At 35.4% G+C, this 23,855-nt stretch overlaps 1 protein-coding gene across 5 annotated transcripts in view; it reads left to right on the forward strand.

Moving 5' to 3' along the window:
* The first annotated feature begins 1,004 nt into the window (after nt 1-1,004).
* The window catches only part of LOC124364927 (tensin-1-like), a 565,111-nt gene continuing 542,260 nt past the window's right edge, over nt 1,005-23,855 (forward strand). For 3 of the 5 annotated variants that reach the window (XM_046820745.1, XM_046820750.1, XM_046820752.1), the window contains exons 1-2: nt 1,005-1,142; nt 9,483-9,671. In XM_046820745.1, coding sequence (XP_046676701.1) covers nt 9,582-9,671 — 90 coding nt within the window. In that variant the 5' untranslated portion in view covers nt 1,005-1,142; nt 9,483-9,581. Of the gene's footprint in view, nt 1,255-9,482; nt 9,672-23,855 lie in introns of all 5 variants that reach the window. The other 2 variants (XM_046820749.1, XM_046820746.1) reach the window with 2 other exon arrangements.

Consider the following 23,855-nt stretch of genomic DNA (forward strand, 5'->3'; position numbering starts at 1 on the left):
GCCGCACCGAGGAGTGAATGAACAGCTGATGAGAGAGGACTATACCAAGTGCTATACCAATGTATTATTGTAGATGGGATAGGGCGAGATTGTTTGAATCTGCCTGTACCGACGTCAGCAAGTCAGCAACAGCTCAGAGCAGAGCCGAGGTCGCCGCACCGAGGAGTGAATGAACAGCTGATGAGAGAGGACTATACCACGTGCTACACCAAAGTATTATTGTGGATGGGATAGGGCCAGATTGTTTGATTCTGCCTGTACCGGCGTCAGCAAGTCAGCATCACCTCAGAGCAGAGCCGAGGTCGCCGCACCGAGGAGTGAATGAACAACTGATGAGAGAGGACTATACCACGTGCTACACCAAAGTATTATTGCAGGTGGGATAGGGCCAGATTGTTTGAATCTGCCTGTACCGGCGTCAGCAAGTCAGCATCAGCTCAGAGCAGAGCCAAGGTCGCCGCACCGAGGAGTGAATGAACAACTGATGAGAGAGGACTATACCACGTGCTACACCAAAGTATTATTGTGGATGGGATAGGGCGAGATTGTTTGAATCTGCCTGTATCGGCATCAGCAAGTCAGCATCAGCTCAGAGCAGAGCCAAGGTCGCCGCACCGAGGAGTGAATGAACAACTGATGAGAGAGGACTATACCACGTGCTACACCAAAGTATTATTGTGGATGGGATAGGGCGAGATTGTTTGAATCTGCCTGTACCGGCGTCAGCAAGTCAGCATCAGCTCAGAGCAGAGCCAAGGTCGCCGCACCGAGGAGTGAATGAACAACTGATGAGAGAGAGGACTACACCACGTGCTACACCTAAGTATTATTGTGGATGGGATAGGGCGAGATTGTTTGAATCTGCCTGTACCGGCGTCAGCAAGTCAGCACAGCTCAGAGCAGAGCCAAGGTCGCCGCACCGAGGAGTGAATGAACAGCTGATGAGAGAGGACTATACCACGTGCTACACCACGGCATTGTTGCGGGTGGGAGGGGGCGAGAGCCGCGCGGCTGTCCCGAGACTTGCCGCGAGTAGCGAGTAGTATGCTGCGGCCCGTGGAGTAGTGAAGGGCGTTGTGGGCTGGTGGTAACTCCACTGTGACGACCGACGCGTATCTTCGATTGTGCAGTGATATCAAAAAGTAAATACATCAGTGTTACTAATGGATTAAACTCTCAGGCCAGCTAAGTTTTCTACCTGCATTTTATTCAAAAGTACAGTTTAAAAATACGTTATAGAATTGTTTACTTGTGGTAAGTTTATATCCTGCAATAAAAATGTTAGAACTGTTTTGTACTAATCTTTAAAAAGTGGTTTGTGAACAAATTATTATTTGGTTTGGTTCCATAAAAATAACGAAGTTTATACCACATGTAGTAAAAATATACTATGTACCCAAGTACATTTATAGTTGGAAAAACTTTTGAAATTCAAAAGAACTCGATATTTATCGATTTAATTACAGTAGTTCCAACTTACAAATTAACCGGAATTCCTATTGTATCAAAAATAACAACTGTTATACTTACATACAAATAGCGAAAATATCCAAACCTATCAAATGACCACAAGATAAACCTGATTACTCAGATATTTAAATATTTTAATGATTAATAAATTTTATTTCACAGATTATTCCTTGAACGCGTATCTGTTTGAAAAGCAAGTATGAAGTAAATTTTGAAACATATAGGCTACATTAAAGTAAATATTTACCCAAAGTTTTTCAAAACATTTTGTATGTTTTCTATGTATGTTTATTAATCTATTCCCAGAAATATGAACGATACCGAATATAAACCTATTTGTATAAATTAATACTGAAAAGTTATAATAATTGTGTTAATATTTTCTTGTTTCAATCATGTATAACAAATACATCAGGAAGTAAACTAACACGTAGTTTTTTAATACCTTAGTAATTATTACCTCCCTCGTTTAGTTTCTAACAAACACTTAAAAAAAGGCTAAAAAAGACGTGTTTTTGACTTAACTTTTTTCAAACGTAAATACAACTAAAAAGTAAAGTTTTATCTAAAATTTACGCAATAGGTAAATTATATAGCATCTTCTATTATAAAAAAAGAAAATTAAATTAAGGAAAGGATTCTGACCTTTCCTAATTATTATAAAATCTATTAAAAATTATAAAACAGCCTAAGATAAAGATTTAAATTTTTTTCCACTGCTTTTTGTGTTAACATTTATGTTACTATTTTATATTAAAAGTACATATACATAACGAGATGTGTGTATACCACGGCTACTAGGGTCGCAAGTTACTATGTAACTACATACATATCATAATTGCTTAATCCCCTCTTCAATTATGACGTGTTTAGCCGTAATTGATGACTTGACGCGGATTTTCAGGGTTGGTTGGACAACAAAGCTGTGGGTAATGTAATACAGCCGTGGCGGGACTGGTTACTTTGATCTAGATAGGGTAACGGTTTATTGTGTAGCTGTTCATATGTCCTATGTCTCGTATGTCATATGTCGTTCCTTCTGTCTCACTAGCGTGTAGCTGTTCATATATCGTATGTCGTATCGTACTTTCTGTCTTACTTGCGGGTAGCTGTTCAAATTCCCCGTCTCGTATCTATGTCGTTCCTTTTATCTCGCTAGCGGGTAGCTGCTGTTCATATGTCATCTCGTATGTCATGACATGATTTATGTCTCGCTTTAGAATCCATACTTTTAGAGAAACATTTAAAATTGAGATATTACAATTACGTAAAACAACCTAACTATGTTTTATGATATGTTAAACGTTTAGCATATCTCACGACATAAGTATTGATTTAATTGGAGCACACTCTTAAATAGGCTAGTTTTAACACGACGTGGCTTTTTGTGCCACAAATAGAGTAATTTCGCCTAAGAAAAAATGTTGGAGGGGGCAAACATTAGAACGGTGGACAATAGATTTAATTTGAAAGTGGGACTACTACACATAATTAGACCAATAATATCCTTTTAACTCTTGCCCATGGTCAGGAAATGTTGAATAGGAGCGTGTATTTAATGCCTAAGACCGTTATTTATCTCCAGTACTGTCATGTTTTGTTTTTGTTATACGTCAAGATCACAGAACAAATCCCACATGATACTTTTTATCTTTTAAATTTGGCTTTCAATATTTAAGAGAATTATTTAACACAAAAAACAAACTTAAGTATTTGTTAAAGTACTAGTAAACCATTGCTCGATTAATAAAAGGTTACCCGTAATTGACATTTTAGTGAAATAAAAGACCTCCCAATGAAGTTTAGTTAGATTTGGTGGATTGCTGACCTTAGTAAAAGATAATTAAACATTTTGGGGTGTTCAAAATTTGAAGGCAAACCACAGTTTGTTAAGTTTTTGCACTCTCACGCGAACTCGTACACTTTTAAAAACCACTCATCGAGTTCTAGAATCTACGATATTTATGTTTATCTTCTTAGGGTTTTTACTTATTCTACTAGGGTGTAGCAAAGTCCTTGTGTATGGAAATTCATTAAAACATGTAATGTAAACTTCTAAAATAATGTTTAATGTGTTATTATATAACAACGTTACGTTCGTTCCATAAGCCCTGTACAATTGTACTAGCTGGAAAACTAGTTTGACTTTTATAACTTTACTTATCCGACACTAAAATTAATGTGGGTCAACAAGTTCCAAAGTCGTACTAAAACTTTTTTCCAACCTACTCGATCTGCCTCTTAGGGAATAGAAACAATACAATACCTGACCCTGGTGTTGATTTTACAAAACGACCAATTTAAAAATGTCTCCCTTCATTAAAGTTTTCTCGCATTGGTTTATCACCACAATGATGCGTTAGTAAAATAAGAACTTATCGTCACGTTTAAAAAGGACATTATACATTTTTTCCATTTAAATAACTGCATTATTAAACAACTAGCAAGGATACTTAAACCTAAAATTACTCCCTTTATTCAAAGGAAAGTTCTTAAAGACTTTTGGTATGAAAGAGTAGTTGGGAATAAAGAAAGAAATATCTCTGATGAATATGTTTGACCTAGTTCAACTTTTACATTTCAAGTGAAATTGCGAAACTTAGTGCCGTTGACTGAAACTATCTTCATTCATCAACTCTGTTTACTACGAGTTAATATTGTTGGTGAAAGAGTTGCTGGTGTAGATATTAAGAAATAAATTGGAGTCCATGTTCTTCTATTCCAACTTTTAGTACATTGAAGTATTGTATCCTTTTTTATTAGCACTTGGAAGTTGTTACATTTCGTTCTTCAAGTTATGTTACTAATTACAAATGTACTTTTGTATCAGAGCCTTGACAGTTTTTGAACCCTAATAGGTGTGGACGTAACGCATCAATTTTTCTTTGATAATGCAATCGGTGAAGTAAGTTGTACCATTATACTTTTAATTTTATTTGGAAATTTAACGACCTGCCAAAGCGGTTTTTAATTTATTATTATGTTTTAATTTTGTGTGTATTTATGCAGGCCTAGATTGTGTTCCATACTGATATAAGTGTCCATTAAAAAACCGAAACTTTTGGAAACGTGATAGGAAAATTCACGATTAATTCACGTTGTAAGTACAAAATATGAAATTATCAACATACTCGTAAATTAGATCGGATCCAAATATAAACATTATGTCTTAGAGCACAGAGTAAACATTACATAATATACGGGATGTCCGTCTGGTTTTTATAATGGGTTCTATGGACAATCTTACGAAACGTGTGTTTTCGACGGAAACGTGTTTATACTGTAGTGACAATCGCTTAGTAACGGGAAGAAGGATCGTCAAAACACGGAAGTAACGATCCTTTCAGTGTAGGATCGTTTTTTAATACGATTCTCTTTTTAATACGAACCTTTTTAAATACGATTCTCAATGACTTAATCATTCGTTTACGTTTGGAATTACCAGATTTTCTCCTGATTTATGACAGAAACCGAATAGAAATATCTCTATAGACCTAGACATTATCTTTCAAGTAATATAATTTGAATAAAGATAGCTCATGATTGAATGATTAAAGCTTTCAGAATAGTAATTTAAAAGGTAAGTGTTTCTAAGAACTATCCATAATACCCATTATAAAATAATATTTTACATCAGAGTTGTAGAATATACATTATACACCATTCGGTGGAGTACCGTAATTGTATTTGATTTTCCATACATTCAAATTAGATCGCATCACATGACATGGTTTTGCTATCATTGGCGAATATGTGATATTAGAAGTAATCAAAACGTGATTATTCTGTTGTGCAGGGTTTGGTAACAGTTTATATCGAGGACAATGTGGGTATTTTGCTGAGCGCGTACTAATATCCGATATTCAGTTAGCTCACACAAAACCACTCCTTAAACGGGAATTCTTGATGGGTTTAATAATCGATTAAGTAAAAATGACATTGTCAACCTCCGTTATATCGATATATTAGATATTTATAAATACCGCTGGCGATATTTCATATCCATCAAAAAATTTTATACTTTTTAAGTAAAGAAAAAGAATTTTATGAATTCAACTTGCTCAATGAAAGGTTTTTCGGTAGGTACTTGAAATAATTTTAGAATTTCAACGCTTTGGCGTTGTTGGTCTGTAGTGGTGTTCGATGCGATGAACGGTTGATTACGTCATAGAGATCCTTTATCACATTTAGCAACGGTCCCTGACATATCAAATCAGCTGGGCTGTCACAAAACAACTGGTGGCTGCAGCTAATGTGTCACCAGAGGTCGGATTGGACGCAGTCCTAACAGCTGATTAGTGTCAGGCCTCGTTACGTCTCTGGAAACTGTCGACGGTGGCCAGTATCATAATATTGACGTCCTTATCTCGGCCACTAACCAAACACTCACCGGTTATTCTGGTACTCCAAATCCTGTGGATGGTTGTTAATTTTGTTTTCTTTCTCTCCATTAAAACAACACTTATCGGTCTAATTTATAGATGTTTTAATAAGCTAGGTTTATACAGACCTGATTAAAATACTTGTTCATGATTACGAAGAAAAGCCATAGGAAAATATTTAAAACCACTTCATTTTACATAACATTCTTTAGGATATAATTCTAATCAGTAATACAATCAAACATAACACAGTGTAAAAAGTGTTTAATATTTGAAATTGAGATTCAAGAGTCAATTTGCTATCACAAGTGTAATGAATAGATAAACAATGTGCATGAAAATTCAAATGTTCAGTACTGGTTAAAAATCGCAACACGATGCCGTTTAATGATCGATTATTTTAATCGATTTCTATCAACAGAGATGAATGCGAACCTATCATAGATAGTTTCCTATACCAATTTCCATTTTCGGAGCCTCTCGAGAAACCTGTAGACAAAATTGAAGGGAATAAACAAGGTTCAATTATCGAATCCTATTAACGAAATTATCTCTGACCGCGAACCGAACAGGTTACGTGAGGAGGGTACGGCAGACTAATGTGGCAACGGCCGCGGGCGACACAGAAGTGCAAGTTCTACAGAACCGGTCGGGAAGGGCCTGTCTGTCAATTGGCGGCAAGGAGTGTTTTTATGTCATAGTCAGATTTAGTCTTAGTCATTTAAAATTCAAATATGAGCGCAGTGACCGCGCTGGTGACCTGTTTAATGGGACGTCGGACAGTCCAGACCTGGAGGTACTGAGGAGTGTTTATACCGAGACTTGTAGTAAATTATTCCATCTCTCTGGAGGTCACAATTAAAATAACTTCCATACCTTTCATATTTTTCCAGAGCTATGTGGATACTTTTAGCTTCTGGATTGTAAGGTCAACTAACCCAGCACTATTTTTGGAGGAAACCAGACAAAATGTGTTCATATCTTGGAAAACGCATTCCAGAGGAACACATAAGAGCCACATTTTGCAGAAGAGTAATATTCGTAAATTGTTAGATGATCCACAGCGAAAGCAATTCTCTTGGAATGAAATAGATACTTCGATACCATAATTTAGGTACTAAAATATGTTCTGATGTTAAGCTAATTAAAGAGACAACAACGAAAGCCTTAATAAATATTATCACTTTTCATTGAATAGTGGCATTAACAAGTTTCCAAAATTATCTAAAGAATTTGGAATACTAAAATAAAATTGCAAAAATAACCATTTACCTACCGCAAATTTAACAAAAAATAAAAAATACAGAATTTGAATCGGTTGAAAAAATAAAAAAATAGCATTAATTTTAGTTGGAAAGTAAATACATTATGCTTTTTTACATGTGGGAAGTATATATATAATTAGATTTAGATAGACGCTAAACAAAGTGAGGTAGGAAATATCTCGTACTACTACCATATCCTGAGCCTACTTGTAATCTTAAGAATTTTAAATATCTACCCCATGTATGGCCTCCCAAATGTAAAGAAAAGAAATAACTACAGTACTTAATTCGTCTTAACCGTTCGAAATTAAGTAATTTGTAACGAGAAAAACGTTCGTTAATTTCGGCGATCTTGACGGACCACATTCCCCGATCGCGTGAACACACAGGACAAAAGTGAGCTGACAACTTAATAACGCGGTAATTTACGTTCGCTCGCGCAAACATCGGCGATAACTCCTGGCGTCCGCACCTCCACCTTGCTCCAATTAGGGTGCGCCGTCGCCATCCATTCTCCTTTAATCACATTACCCCGGGTTTTGCTCAAGTTACAACTTTGCCAAGTTTATAACTCTGCCGCAAACTGGCCAAACTTCGCAAAACAGCGTTGATTGATTGTTTGGCAAAGTGGGAAGATCGTAGACGACAGCTGTGTATACTCGATTGGATAATGAGAGTTTGCTCCGTGCCTGGGGAGCTGTGGAGACAGTTTAACAGTAAATCGGGATTAGGAAGTTTTCAAGATCGTGTTACGTGTATTCAGCACAAATTTCCTTTTAAGAGTGACTTAGCTTCTGAGCCATTTTATGTATTTTAATAAGTAGTCGTTTCAAATTTGTAATACGAATATTAAAGCCATTTCCCATTCTGAACAGCATTTAATTACTATATGATAGTAAATTTCTTTAAAAATTAAAAAAAAAATGCTACTTTGCTCTGAAGTAAATCAGCTGTGTCGAGTATGTCTTAATAATCTGCTCTAATAGCAATATTTTTTAATACTGTTTTCTTTTGTCAATGCACGAATTTTGAAATTTAATAGGTAATATCTACAATTTTATTACATTTACTTGATAATGAGCACTGTTTTCGTTACTGTTGCAAATGAACTATGTACTTTTTGAGCCATATTACATTTTCCAGAGCTTAACTCTACTCTCTTTACCTCGATGAAATAAAAGTACTAAAAGTACACACCGGAAACATTATTTTGTTTTGTTCAACCACTTGTAATAGTGGTAAACTACAATTCGTAGAAGTCGTTCTATGACATGTTTGGATTTCTAAGGATGGAAAGGAACGACACGTATTTAATCGCAACAGTTTAATGTTTAGTTTTTAAATGGAAATTGGAGTGTAGTCTTTGTAGATTTTGCTCAAACCATATATATGGCAATCTGGTCAAAACCTCCTAAAATTTAGTGATTAAGAAGGTTACGTTTGATAGTTGTTCACGTATTCTCACACAATTAATTTGCTATTAAATAAACCAACGATAACGTTCAAACAAACTCTCGAACTAAGAACAACTTGAAACTTTTCTTCTAAATGTTACTTTCCTAGCATTAATCAGTGTGAAATAAGCGACAAGGATAATTGGTTGATTAAAAACTAATCCAGTAAAACGAAATCGTTGTAAGCCGACAAAGAAACTCAGTCTGGCTGGTTTGGGAGTCGAAACATCTGCGTTTCCGTGAACCAGGCGCAGGCGATGGCAGCCAGTACAGATTAAGGGTTATAAACCGACAGCGGCCTTGGCAGTAATGACCTTCGCCTTCGACCCGCTCTCTTTTAGCCACATTCCAATGCTGTTCCTCTAAAATAGAAAGACTATTAAAAAAAGTAACAGGTACCGTACTGAATCTGTTCAATTATTGTGGAAATTGAATAGGCTATTTTGATTAAATACATTTAGGCACTATTTGATTTTTGTAATTAAATTTTGTCAAATACAGTATTAAATTTCAATATCTCACAGAATCTATAAATATGATATTCATCCACACTTTGTGGAGATTGTTCGGAGATTGCTTATTGGTAGCCGCACATTTCTAGGCTATATCTATCTATACCTAAGTATACAAATCATAACGGCACGTATTCGCATAAAAAGTTCAAAAGCCCATTTAATTACCAAAAGTACCGTAAACGTTAAAGTTTAAATCACTTATAAGTAGTTATCCTCTTAAATGGACATTGGACAATACAGCTTAATGTAAAATTACGTGATCCACTATGAAAACGTAAGAAAAAATGCTTGTGCGAAAGAAAAGTCTAAGAACATATCAAAGCAAAGAAAACTTAGCTGGCCTGTCGTTTTCTCCTCTTGGGCAAGCCTCACCCTACAACCCTATCATCCCGGTAGGTGACAGGAGCCGCGAGTGACATGTGACAGTGACTGTGCCTCCGAGGACGTCAGTGTGCAGACGACTCAACTAACCACGGGATTTGGAGGTGCATCATCATGCCGTGGCTGGGGAAGTGCGCCAGCGGCTCCAAGAAGAAGAAGAAGTCCCGACCTGTCGTCAGTGCCCCCCTTCATCTTCTGCTCAAGGTATTTTGAATTTTATGATATATTAATTGAAAGAAATTTCCGTCTTTCCGATATTATTCAAGAGACCTCTGAAGAGGGTTGCGATCATGGTTCCCCAACCAAGAACCCTGTGTTTGATCTTAGTCGTCTCTGTTCTGGATTGCCTTCATCAATAACTCTTAACCAGATTTCCACATGTCTCGGAATATCTTCCTTGGAATGGTTTGAATATTCACTTACACATAATAGTACCGTAGTTATTTACAAGATGTATTAAATGTATTCCGTATTTTAAAAGCTCTCCGTATTTAACTAGTCTTCTAAGATGTTTGACTAACATGTAGTTAGTTGCCTGCATTACACTTCAGCTCATTCCATATAAGCTATGTATGAAAGTACTCTCACTGGAGCCTTCAAAATATATATTTTGAGATTGCACTATATTGCAAGACTTACGGGCAGATCAAAAGGATTTCTAATACACATACAAATTTTAAAAAATACACATGAAATGAATGGATTCCGTGTCTACTGATATTAACCTTTCAAAGTCCATTATTTTACTCAGATTCTCTGATAGGCATGATGGAACTTGTCAAATTATCAAGTTGTGCTACAAGAACTCGAGTAGTGTGAAGCTGGCGGACAAAACCTCTAGGCAGGTGTGTCGGCGCGGCGCTTGAAGAAAGCCCGTCCCGTGGCCCCATTCAACCTTTATCTCAGTGTGTCGCTATAACTAGCCAGTCAGTCAGCTTGGAGTGACAGCCCTCCGTCCTGTAGAAGTCACCGCTTCTTGCACTCCCAGGCACACGAACATTCTTGCGCTCCCAGTTACACAAAGCTTCCTGCATCACGAATTAAACAAAGCTTCTTGCACTCTCAGTAACACGAACATTCTTGCGCTCCCAATTACACAAAGCTTCCTGCATCCCGAGTTAAACAAAACTTCTTGCACTCTCAGTAACACAAACATTCTTGCGCTCCCAATTACACAAAGCTTCCTGCATCCCGAGTTAAACAAAGCTTCTTGTACTCCCAGTTACACGAACATTCTTGAGCTCCCAGTGAACAAAATTTCCTGCATCCCGAGTTTAACAAAGCATCTTGCACTCACAGTGACACGAACATTCTTGCGCTCCCAGTGAACAAAGCTTCCTGCATCCCGACTTAAACAAAGCATCTTGCACTCACAGTTACACGAACATTTTTGCGCTCCCAGTTACACAAAACTTCCTGCATCCCGAGTTAGTTAGACAAAACTTCTTGCACTCTCAGTAACACAAACATTCTTGCGCTCCCAATTACACAAAGCTTCCTGCATTTAGAATTAAACAAAGCTTCTTGTACTCCCAGTTACACGAACATTCTTAAGCTCTCAGTTTCTCAAAGCTTCTTGTACTCCCAGTTACACGAACATTCTTATATACTATTTTATCAAAAAATTTAATTCACCTATTAAATATTAAAAAAAAAACAATTTATTCAAACTGTTAAAGTACAAAAAAATACAGACAGATCAGCAGCAGGTCAGCAATTGGGGCTTATGTGACAATAGATGAAAGATCAATCCAACGGTTTCTCATGTCACAAGCAGGAGTAACACAATGCCTGCTGACGTATCCCGTGACTATCCGTGTATCCGATAGCCAGCTGTATGCTAAATAGCCGAACCTCTGTTGGGTTGGGATACCAGGATCTGTCAGGATAGCCAACTCACCGGAGTCCGTGCAGCTGTCGGGGCCATTGTTGGCAGCACTGGTCGGCTGCAACTGGACAGAAGCGGGCTTCTTAAATTAGCTGCACCCCTCTGTCCAGATACCGTAGAAGCTAAATTCTACACATCCGGAGCAGAGTTAGAATTATTTACTCACCGTAATAACACGTCTCGTACACTCGAGGTTTCTGATATACAATTTGTGTACAATTGATTATCTGGAATGGAAAAACAATTATCGTACTCACTGCTACTATATGGAGTCTAGCGATATTTATTTATCCTCCCCTCCCTTCATAGTTATTTAACGAACGAGCACATTCCATGTTTTTGCGTGTAGCCATATTGCATACACGGGCGCCGTGGTTAACTCGCCTGCAACGCTATATGCGTCTACAATTAATGGATGAAAATAACTTCTCATCGGTTTATGGCTAATTGGAACTGCGCTACTGAATCAAGTCTTTGTTTATTGCACAATGCTCTAGTAAATCTGTCAAAAAAGAAAACGAGGTTATAATTCACTGATGCCAATCACGTAGTTATTGGGTTGTTATGTACAATATGCCGAGTAAGAAACTTAACTCACGGTATTAAATCAATAATTTAACATAATTTAAATTGCTCTTTTTGTATTATATTTATTTTACGTATGTATTCATAAATAATTGTAACAAGTTTTTTTCTAATTTAAATTGTAAAGGCAGAATATTAGTTATCGTCATAATTCCGTTGTATTTTTTCAAATTATATTTTTACAAGGCAACCCTAAAAGTAATGTAATTCTTTATTAGCAAAATACCTTTATCTTGTCTTCTCATTAAATTCTATCTCTTAAATCCAGCAAAGTAAATTTCAGCTCAAAATTACCAGAATACTGCATAAAAACTACTGTTATGTCCGGAAAGAAACTAAACTTCATAAACTAAAATTCATAATTTGTTAATCATTTCAGTGTTATATTCCGAGGACTACTCTATAATAAGACTAAAATAATAACATACAGCCTGGGATCTGTCTGATTGTACGGCAGGCTATAACAAAACTATTTTTGTGGTCATAATGAAATAATTATTAATACTTTGTAAATATCCTAAATCATTACGTTACTTAATATTTTATTGTCTGTACCATGTTCTTTTTATACTTTAATGCTTGAAATCTAGCTCCGATTAGCATAGAAATATTTCGTTCAAAAACTGGCAGATGGCGTACATTTCAATTGCCTCGACATAATTAGAAGTGGATGTGTGTCAAATGTTGGTATGTGTCAATCGCCTCCATCACATTGTTTAATTAAATTAATTGTCTTCGTAACCAGGTAATCTAGCTTATTTGTATGTCATGAAATAAAAACTTCCTAAGTAGGTTTTGTTTTGTTTGTAGTATACAAAAATGTTTGGTCCAATCTACGAAATATAATCATTAAGATATGAATTTTCCATCGTTCCTCCTAATTACAAAGTAGCACAACAAGTATCACTTGACAGGCTTCACTGAGGATGCATACAAGATTTCATAAACTAAATGTCTAGGTCTTTTAAATTGACCATGTTTTACGTTAACTTGTCATATGATTGTACTCAGCTTGTTTAAACATTTATTTATTCTGTGATATTTCCGTTGCCATGGTGGTTACCCATAAGCCCGATGTAAAAATATTCACTAACGCTTAGCCAAATCCCTAGGCTTGACATGTATAATCACCAAATACAATGTTGCCTATATTTAAATGAAATTTCATGCAAAGTTTCATGTCTTTTGGTCATTTTATTGTCAAGATATCGTATAGACAGGCAGACAGATAAAAAGGAAATATTTCCAGGCTCTCGAACGGCAAGATTCACTAAGACTCGACATTATTAATCATTCAATACTTCAATTGACTATATATTGAATATATAAATCCGTATTGGGCCCAAAAGTTTTCTGTAATAAGGGAGGATTATTTTAATACCCTGCAATTTCTTAAATTCTTTATTTTACAAATTATTGCTAACGCTAATTCTTATTATTGTTATTTTCCTCATTGGTGTGTATTACCATTATGTTATGAGGTATAAGTAGAAGTTTTATTTAATCTTGAAATGCTTAACCTGTTTTGTTTCGATGACGTCATAAACTAATTAAATTACTTCCACTGAATAAACTTGAGCTTATTTATCTTCTTCTTGCTCTTTATTTTGATTGTTTTGTTTTGTAAAATGGTTTGTTTTTTGGAGAGGGATTTCATGAAGTATTATAATAGGCTTGTTGCTTTTATTTGACTATCAGTGCAGTAACTGCTAAAGAAATAAATATTATTATGTATATGTGAGAAGGTTTGCATATTCATATTCAGGTTTCATCTAAAATATATTGCTTAACAAAAAAAGACGAATATTTATAGACTTTTTTTATAAAATGTATTAAAACATTTTGTTGATTAAAGTATAAATTATCTATAAATATATTTAATTTATTTTAGACCTTTTTAGGCGTGGTACAAAAAAAACTCACTCCAATAATGGAAACATTATGCAACCAGTGACCATTTAATTATATATTGTACTATAGTCTATGTTTCTAAATAGGGCAGTTTAGTTTATGAGAATACATGATAATAACAAGAAACGTGTATCTTTAGCGATATAACAAGTTTGCAGGATACCTTTTATGCTCATTTCACACCTTCAAAATTGACTTTTAGAAACTGGTCTGAACTCCACCAGTTTTCTTTTTTTTTTTTTGAGGGAGAGGCAGGAAAATGCTTTTACGCACACAGGTGGCCAGCCTGTAGTGTGGGACTCCTACTTACGTAGAATATCCACTACAAACCTCCTCTACTCTTAGGATTCTAGAGAGTACGAGTATGGCTACGGCTATTTAACCGAAAGGTCGTGGGTTCGATTCTCGCTAGGTCAATAAAACTTTGAAAACTGTTTTGGACTCCTTAAGCTTTTGTTGTAAATTAATTGAAATGCTATTATCGTAGAAGTAACTCCCTAAAAATACTTAAAACATTCTGCCTGGACTAAAGTTCACAGATGGAACGAGACTCGTCGAGCGCACTAGACTGTGGGTGGCCGTGTACTTTGTTTGTTCTCTGCCCCACGAGGACAAAATACACGTTTTTTTAGACAAATGTTTAGAAGGCAGTGCGTCGAGCGTGACCGAGCTAGAGCCCGGCTGAGGTCCCCAGCCTTTCCCCATTAACCTCGGTCAATATTTACAGCCTCCGATTGAAAGATCGCGTACGCCCCGCGCCCGTGCGACCACTTTCATTAGCGGCTGCCGGTCACTCAAACGGGCCTTGTCCTGCGCTGTTCACCGCGAGAGGTGCTTAGGTGAAATCACTTTATAAACTTATAAATAATTAATCTCGCATCTCACTATCACTTATGATGTTACACGAGCAAATTTGTAACATATAATCTTTTATGTACTCGTAATGTTATTGGACAGTGGGAAAAAACAGCTCTTTAACTAAAAAAATTATCATAATATACCAATAAAAGCTGTTTTTTACAGGAAATAAATGTTTTGCGTAACCTAAAATCAGCCAGCCGTTTATTTTACTAATCGTCAGAAATTTTTTTATTTAAAGTTACAGAACGCTTGCCCGAATTCTATTTGTGTGGAGTCTACATTTTATCCAGTTTAACATCGGTTCAATAAAAGATGTAAACGTTATAAAGTCAAAATTTCATAATACTTACTACTATGTTTGAAAATGGGTTTCCTTCTTTCAAACACTGATAAGGTAAATTACAAAGTATCCTCTGTTAAAGATAAATGTTTCAATTCATGAATGCTTACATGAAAAATTTAAGTTTATTTATACAAGGTGTTCACAAAAGACTGTCACCAACTTCTGTGTGTGGATAGTATACTTCATTGTTCTTCAAGCAAAACATTTCCTATAAATACAGGTAAAAAATATGTCGTTTAGCCGCTGGCGCCAATTTGTATCACAAACAAAATATTTCAAGAGCTATATAAGTTAAGGAAACAAAATTTGTTTGGCACATAGGTTTGAATAAACAAGAGGAAAATAAAAGAAGATAATAGTCTTATTTACTTTAATTTTAAAAAATGGCGTCTATTAAAAAATATTTAAAGACAAATAATAAAAAACCGTATGGTTATAAACATTTACCAGGTACCAACTATTTGACTAATTTCATTACAATTCCAACGGTACTTGTTTAAACGAAAGCCGTCAATGTATAAGCGAACAAGTTCACTTTAAAGGTACACTTGCAAAAGCAGGGAGCACACAAACATTTTGTTTTTCCATAGGCATCAGCTGTTTTACATAAGTTAGTACAATTTTACAAGATACCAACTATTTTAAAATTTGTATAACAATTCCAATGGTACTTATTTTAACAAGATACGCTCGCTCAAGCTATGAGCAACAAACAACTGGTAACTCTCAGCTGTGATATGTTTTGCACTCCTAGTTTGTGTAAGAGTATCTTTAGTGTTCGTGCTCGCTTACGCGTTGACGGATTTTGTTAATATGAGGTTACCAATGCCGTTAATAAACATGGAAAAGGGATCACTTATGAAGAAACTGTGCCTTAATACGTATTATGTTACGTACTTTATGAGTCAAATGAATCGTAGAAGGGCGGTTTAGAGCTTTTGTACAATTTAACATCGATTTGGATGATAAAATTATATGATTTGTATGAATATAATTGGCAATTGGGGTATAGTTACTTATACAAATTTATGTTATAACAAAAAAAGCTGAAAATTACGAGTTATATCAAATATATATATATATAGTTGATAATAAAATAGACATAATTATTCACAGTGTTCTTCATTACAAAGAGCAAGGAATACATGGATTGATTTGTCACTCCAATGGACAAGTCTACACGCTGGAGAGCTTCCATTAGGGACAGAAATTCCAGTGATGCCGTTATCGCAAACAAACACTTGTCGACTAGCTGTCCTCGACTTTACACTAGAACCCGTGTGATCGTGTAGACACCGAGCAGTTGTCAACGAGACTCGTTTCGTCTTCCTGATTGAGTCAACGAGTAATCAGTCCCCTCTTGTGTCTCGTTGTGTCGTTAATCAACTGTTTAGTTGGTGATAGATTGAAATATTAAGACTTAAAGTTGCCCTCTTTACAATCATAGTAGCCTACATGCTTTATGTTTAAAACTGTGATGATAAGTGAATGTTGTTACATCATTGTAATCAAGTACCAACATAAAAATAATTATTTAAGTTTCCATTTTAAAATGTATTTTGTTTACTATAATGGGATAAATTTATTACACTTGTTGAATTAATCCATCTGATGAACCAACTTAAACAAGCCTTTGCATGGTGAATAAATATAGTTTAGTACCGGAAATTGCAGTTTTAAACTTTAGCCAGGAATGAAGACTGACACAAGCTGAGTAGCAGACAGCTTCTCGGGCAGAAGGTTACTCGCCCATTACACTTAGCCTTCTTATATTCGTATGCACATCTTAGAATATTCGTAGTTTGGTATTATGGTCTACGTCAATATTCAGCTATTTTATATTATACATTCAACTTTGGAAAATGCAACATGTATATATTTGGAGGCTGGCTCTTGAATACGAGTTATACAATTGTAAATTCACAAAACAACTTTTAATAATAACTGCAAAGCTTACCTTCAAATGTTCTCTGTAATCTTTAAGGTTTCCATAAAGTATAACGCAATCATAGACTTTTGGGTTTGTTAATATATATTATTAAGAATTGTATATGATTGGGCCATGTCCAGAAAAATATTTTTTAACGCTAGATCATTGTACGTTTATCACACATTTTAGAAATAAGCGAATTAATATTTATTCTAATTTCAGGTACTCATAACAAACAAGTCTGTAATTTTCATGTAGTCGACTTTACAGTGCTTAAAATAAGGGTCCAAGTGAGCTAGACTTATTACCTATTATTAATATAGTTGTTGTTTCAAAGTTTTATCAGCGTATTTATATATTTTCTCTGCTGTTTTAATTGCATTATTTGCTAATTTACACATTATAGACATAATCGCTATGCGTTACTATTGAGACCAATTATATACAAATAAGAAGAATTTAAAAAGTTTTCACGGGGCAAGGAAAAAAACAATTAAAGGCACCTTTTGCTATATATTGTGTACTATTCTTGTGTAGTGGTTGGAGGAGAGGGTGACCTTTGTCTTAGAATGGGTTCATCACCATCCCCCTACACCCCTTTTTGCTGTCAGCCACTGTCAACATCATTTCGCTCCGTGGCTCATAGCTTTTGGTTCAGGTCATTTCTTTTTGTGTCTTTTAATATTTTCAGTCCATTCATCCACATAGTACAAATATTTATTCCTGTGTAAACTATAAGAGACATATTACCTCCTGACGTTTTGTCTACGATAATTCGTACATGAAAATGTTACTGTTTTTATCCTCCTGATTTAAGATACAGCGAGAAGAGTGAACGGATAATCAATTCTATACCATTTTAGTGTATGATTGTACTAGTTACTTAAGTTATGCTGCAGTTTTAAAGAGAGCTAAATTGGTCCCATTATATAGTATTACAAAATGCTGTGTTACACAATTTTTTATTCATTCTCTAGCTGAATACGAGAGTACTGTAGTTTGTGTTGTGTGAAATTTTAGATTTATTCCAAATGGTAGCCATTCAACAGTGGCAAGACAACATGTTGTGGAATATATCGTAAAGGTGTTCAAATACCTTATGGCGATCGGGAAAATCCAAATATTAACTTGGTTGTACTCTCAATCATTTTCATCCAGTCGAGTAAGAATATCGATGTAACGTTAATATCGATTACATCTGTTCGAACAACTAAACAAAAAATATAAAAATGTTCCAGCAATTTACAAGTGGTTATTCAATTAAAAAGCCTTAACATTGTACGTAGCTGGTATATGTTCATTAAAATACGAGTAAAGAATAAGAATTATCACATACCGATGTTTCCGAAAGGCTCTTATTTAAGGATGATCAGGTGATAATGCACAACTACATGGGTCAGTTCTTAACCGACGAAGAAGGACTTTGATGATAAAGTTGTTTTCATTCTTCCTGAAACGCCAACAACTTCGGAGGAAATGCTTTAATGTTCTTTGTAAGGTTTTCTGTCGATCGTTTGATTACTTTATTTTTATCCTCTCTGTCAGTAACCTACGACCAGTGTCGTCAATGTTGTCACTATAATTAATAAAATATATGATGAAAAAATACCATACAAAAATGTAATAAAATGCTAAATATTATCTTTCTCATATCAGTGTCCAATGGGGGCTATGTGAAAAAAATAATGTTATTGGATCGTACACAGCTTTGGATTGGAGATTATGGCGGTCTCAATAGTCGTTCTTGCAGTCCATTCACGACTGCATCTCGAAATCTCTTCCCACAGACTATGTTTTGCTGGAATCGACTGAGAACCTGTTATTGTGTACTTCCATTCACACTGTGGGTAGGCTAGACCTTCCACAGTGGCGCTGCCTTGTTGGAATAGAGCCGGTTCTGCCACTAATTGATACACATTCCCAGCTGGACAACACACGATAGCGCACCCTCAACATTACCAAGGTCCCCGACCTCAGAAATCTACTTCTATCTTAGACCCACTTTCCTCTTATTGCCTACAGTCAAAAAGTCGTTGGCCTTTTCTCGTTGAAATTTTTCGAAAAAATATTTTGTCAGCGAAAATTCTCCTTCAACGCTACTATTTAATTCATCTCAGTGGTTAATTTTACAATTAATTCCAGTACTGTGCTTACACATTGTGTTAACAGCCTTTGAAGAGCTTATTTTACACTAATGGGCTTACTGTCCCATTACGAATAATTTAATTATTTCACCTCGTTCGGCTTAAAATATTCACATGTAATTTACCCCTTCCAAATGTCAACCAGGTTACTAAACTTTATCAATGCTTGAACATATGCACAAAGTTAAATACTATTTAAATAGAATAAATTTGCATTTAAATTGCATACATAAAATTATCGTAACACTTCCTGTGGCTCCATACAAAACGCGTTGTTTCACCTGGCTCTGAATTCAATTTTAAATCCTAAACAATACATAATCAAATGGATTTTATATTCTTTGTTGTAATTAGTTGTAATTAAATGTTTTAAAATAATTAATTCTATAATGCATTGATTCAAATGACTCAAGTATTAGAGATAAATCATTAACACTAATGAATTGGGCAGTTAGTGAAAACTAATGGTCATAAAGATGCAATGCCGTTCTAGATTAACTTCTCCTATTCGATTTAGATTTAATTTCAAATATATATCAAGATATTGTTTGTTTGGCTTAAACTAACAAAAACAATGCATTCACGGTAACATAACTTCACCGAAACAAACAACCTTTTAACCCAAAGCAATTAAACAACCTTTTGTGGAAAGTGCCAACCCATGTCATTATTGTATATGTGTTGCTATTATACTCGTATGTAATGATATAAAATCACGTACGTAATGATGTGAGTAAATTTGCAAACCCGTCAATAGGATGTCAATTTGGGAAAAAGATTAGGTACATTGAAGATACTTATTGCACAATATTGTTATTACAAGTAGTTGTAGCCTTTTTATTACTACCCAACTTAAAGATAATAACCATACGTCTATGTTGGGATACACGGACGTATCATTATTACCTGTCTCCAAGTACAAGTTAAGGAGATCTATTTGAATTACTAATCCCTACAATTAAACGCGGCTCTCGTTCTGTAATTATAACATTATTACAGACTATTTACAACTCGGTTGGAAGCCTCCAAAACTCGTTTGGACAACGGAGAACGGGGAACGTACCGTTATGTAAAATTTGTCCTGTTAACACGGATATTCGACTGGAGAAAGAATGACTGCTGGAGGTTGTGACACTTTAATGTCCGATAGAAGAAATTGTAATTAACGGAGAGAGTTGCCGTAAAGTGGCAAAGTCGCGGTCACGCATTCCCGGCATGCGTTATGTTGCCTGGTAACTTACCGGTTTGACCGAGCGGGCGCAATTACGTTATTTCTTCTAATTGTTGATTTCTCCTGTCCTCCTTCCAATACTGATTGATAAACTAAAAAGTAGTGACTGAATGTCCATTCAACTTATAAAATCGGATGGTCTGATCATGTTGGTAAAATTACTTAAACATTGAAACAAGTCTATGTTACACGTATAGGTGTTCTAAGGATGGATCCGTTAATATACAGCTAATGGAGGAAATCCAACCTTTAGAGAAGTTGGGCGATGGGTTATTCCAGTTAATAGCTGAAGAACATGTCTTTAAAATCGGGTGGGTATTTACACGATAAACCCTGACAGGTTCACTTACTATCGGGTTTTATCTATGAAATTCGTTTACTCTAAGGCAAGATACGTTTATTTTATACGAAAATATTAAAATTTAATGACGAAATAATATATATTATTCATCTGATTATGAATATTGAGTAGCTTATTGTTTTGCGGAAAACCACAATTGTTTTATTGGGAACAATTTGTGTTGCATACAGGGTTTCCAGGAAATGTCAGTAGATAAAGTGACATAGATGTATGTCAAGAGACCGAGGTGACGTCATATTCCCTGTCGCTGCCGTCATGTCTAATATTAAACACATTAATATGATGTTAGAACATCTTATTGCTATTACAACATTTCCTTATTTGGAAAACACTAGAGCTCTTTTTTTAATAACTTTATATAAACTGCTTAGTTGCTCCATAGACAGTTCCACGCCGTGGTTGCACTATTGAGAGTCGTTAATATCGTCGGGTGGTGGGTGTAGCAGTGACATTGACCCGGTGGAAACTATCCCCCCGACCCCCTCCTCACCTGAACCTTTAAATCACTTCCTCCTACGTGAGGGACTCATCAACAGAGTTCCGGTGGGGCATTTAAATATTAATGTGTTTAATATTAGACATGACGGCAGCGACAGGGAATATGACGTCACCTCGGTCTCTTGACATACATCTATGTCACGATTGAATGCTTTATTTAGTCTCAGCAGGTCTATTCACCAAGCGAACTTGAAGAAAATTTTAATTAGTAACTCGCCTCTATAGGATCAGGTACCATATTACTTTTCAATTGATTGTGGTTGTAAGTACTTTTGAATCATCTCTTGCTTACATAAACATATATATTTACGTAAAATACGTTTCTTTAACTTTATAATTGTACTTTTTTAGTGTGTAGCGTTGTCATTAGCAGTAATGTTAGGCCTTCAATATGCTGAGGCGTTCAGTAAAAGTTTTTAATAGAGAATAATTAACAAGTAATATTAGGTATACCGACGGTTGCGTGGTTTACGACGTCGACTTTGGATCTGAGCTAGGAATAATGCAGGTTCAAATTATCTAAGTGAAATTATCTAAAAAAAAATAAAAAAAAAAAAAAAAAAAAAAAAAAAAAAAAAAAAAAAAAAAAAAAACAATCAATTAAACGTGTTTATGCGTTTTCCAATGGCAGTAAAATTACAAACAAAAAGAAAGAAGTATAAGAACTAATAATGAAACATATATATATATATACTATAGCAAATAACATACCTTATTTTTTATATGATCTTTTATATAAAATAATTAGACTATTGGGTATTGTGGCATAATTAATGTTGTCTGTGGCCTACAAATTACACAGATTATTTTAGATTTCATACTTAATAATTGTTTTAAAAATAGATATAAAATAGTTTATTGTTATTAAGGATAACTCTTATGATACCGCTGTGCACAGCAACTAGAAACTGACTCGTCACCACGCACAAGCCTCTATGGCCCATGTGGGACTAATTTCATTCATATTATGTGTACTGTGCTTGTTTGCAAATTTTGAAATAAATTTGATTTTGATTTGATATGCAATATTAATGATACAATGATAAAAAAGATAACAATACAAATTGAAAAATAAATGTTTGTGTGTGTACATTTACACTAAACACAATAATATGTGTATGAATGCAATAATTAATATTGGCATTGCATAGATATTGGAGGTAAGCAAAGTGATGAAATATTGTTGAGGTTTGGTCTGAGCTATTAAATTTGTATTACTCTCTGCAGATGGAGGTAAAAGTTAAATAATGGCGAATGGTGTAGGAATATTTGCCTTGTTCATACAAAGTGCATGTTGTATACCAACAGCTATGGACTACCACTTTTCGTTGTACTTGGTCTCCAGATATTACCTTATAAAAACTCATCAAATGATCTGTGATGCAAAATATGTACTAAATGTTATGTTAGATTTGTGTATTATCTAATCTGTCTGAGTGTTTTTACTTGAACATTTTATAATTCTTAAAGTTTATGACGTTTTAAAACATTCGGCTTAATAATAACAGTAGTGCGCCTGACAATAGATTTCTTTCTTAGGATAAATTTCTTTATCGATTTCAAGAATGGTCTAGTTGTGTTCTTATGTAATTTAAATCTGCTCTCAGCTCCTAGGCTATAAGATTTTAGTATTGTATTTATTAAAGCTGCGGTTTACAAAACAGTATCGCATTCTTGTAGCTCTGTAGTCTCAGACAGCTACAACACTTAAAAAAACGGTATGCTATTCTTTACGTTTTTAAAACTTTTAAAAGGTACTTTGGTATTATACGAAGGCCATTCTGCCTTTTACTACGTCTTGCTACTACGCGACATAAGTAGGTACGAATTATAAATATAAAAAGTGAAAGTTAACCTTTGCGAGCGCTCACGTGATCTGAGCTTTACTTTATTTACTATCCTGCAGAATGTTTTTCTTTTTTCACCAAAAGTGGTAATCTGGAATGTGATCTGAGGTCGGGAAATTACCGATCGAAAATACCCTTGGCCATCAGTGCGGGCTTCGTTTTGCGCCACTCCGCACTTCAGGCAAAGAAAAGAAAAACGCCCCCCCCCCCCCAAAAAAAAAACAAATTTTAGCTCAGATCACGTGAGCGCTCACAAAGTTTAACTTTAACTGTTATACAACTAGTAACGTAATCTAATCCTAATTATATCATGTAATGACAAGAAATAGGTAGGGAATAAGTGGTCTGTATTACCCTTTAAAATACCTAGAAAAAACAGCAAGCACATCGAGAGACGGAGTACACTAGAAAACGGGTGAGCATGTCTAGAGAACACATGTGTAAGTACTACCGACAGAACAATCCGTGCTCGGACCACCAGCAGCAGGCTGCAGACCAACTTTACCGGTGGCTGCCTTAATTGGACCCAGAGCCCATGGGATGCGGTAACTCAGGCGCTAACACGAGGGGCGGCCTCAGCCTTCCTCTATAAACTGAGGGTCGTTCAATTAATCTGCGTTAAATACCCATCCATAGAGAAAACCATAGTGGTAGTGGTGGTGATTAGTATTCATAGTCAACAGCGTTATTACAGACTGCCATCCTGCCGTACAGATTTACTGTAAGGGAGACATCTGGGCCTGGGTAGTGCGGTCTGTACCCGCCCAGTCTGGGTCACACCCACGCTAT

This window comes from Homalodisca vitripennis, chromosome 6 (genome assembly GCF_021130785.1).
Source record: "Homalodisca vitripennis isolate AUS2020 chromosome 6, UT_GWSS_2.1, whole genome shotgun sequence".
NCBI classification, from domain to species: domain Eukaryota; kingdom Metazoa; phylum Arthropoda; class Insecta; order Hemiptera; family Cicadellidae; genus Homalodisca; species Homalodisca vitripennis.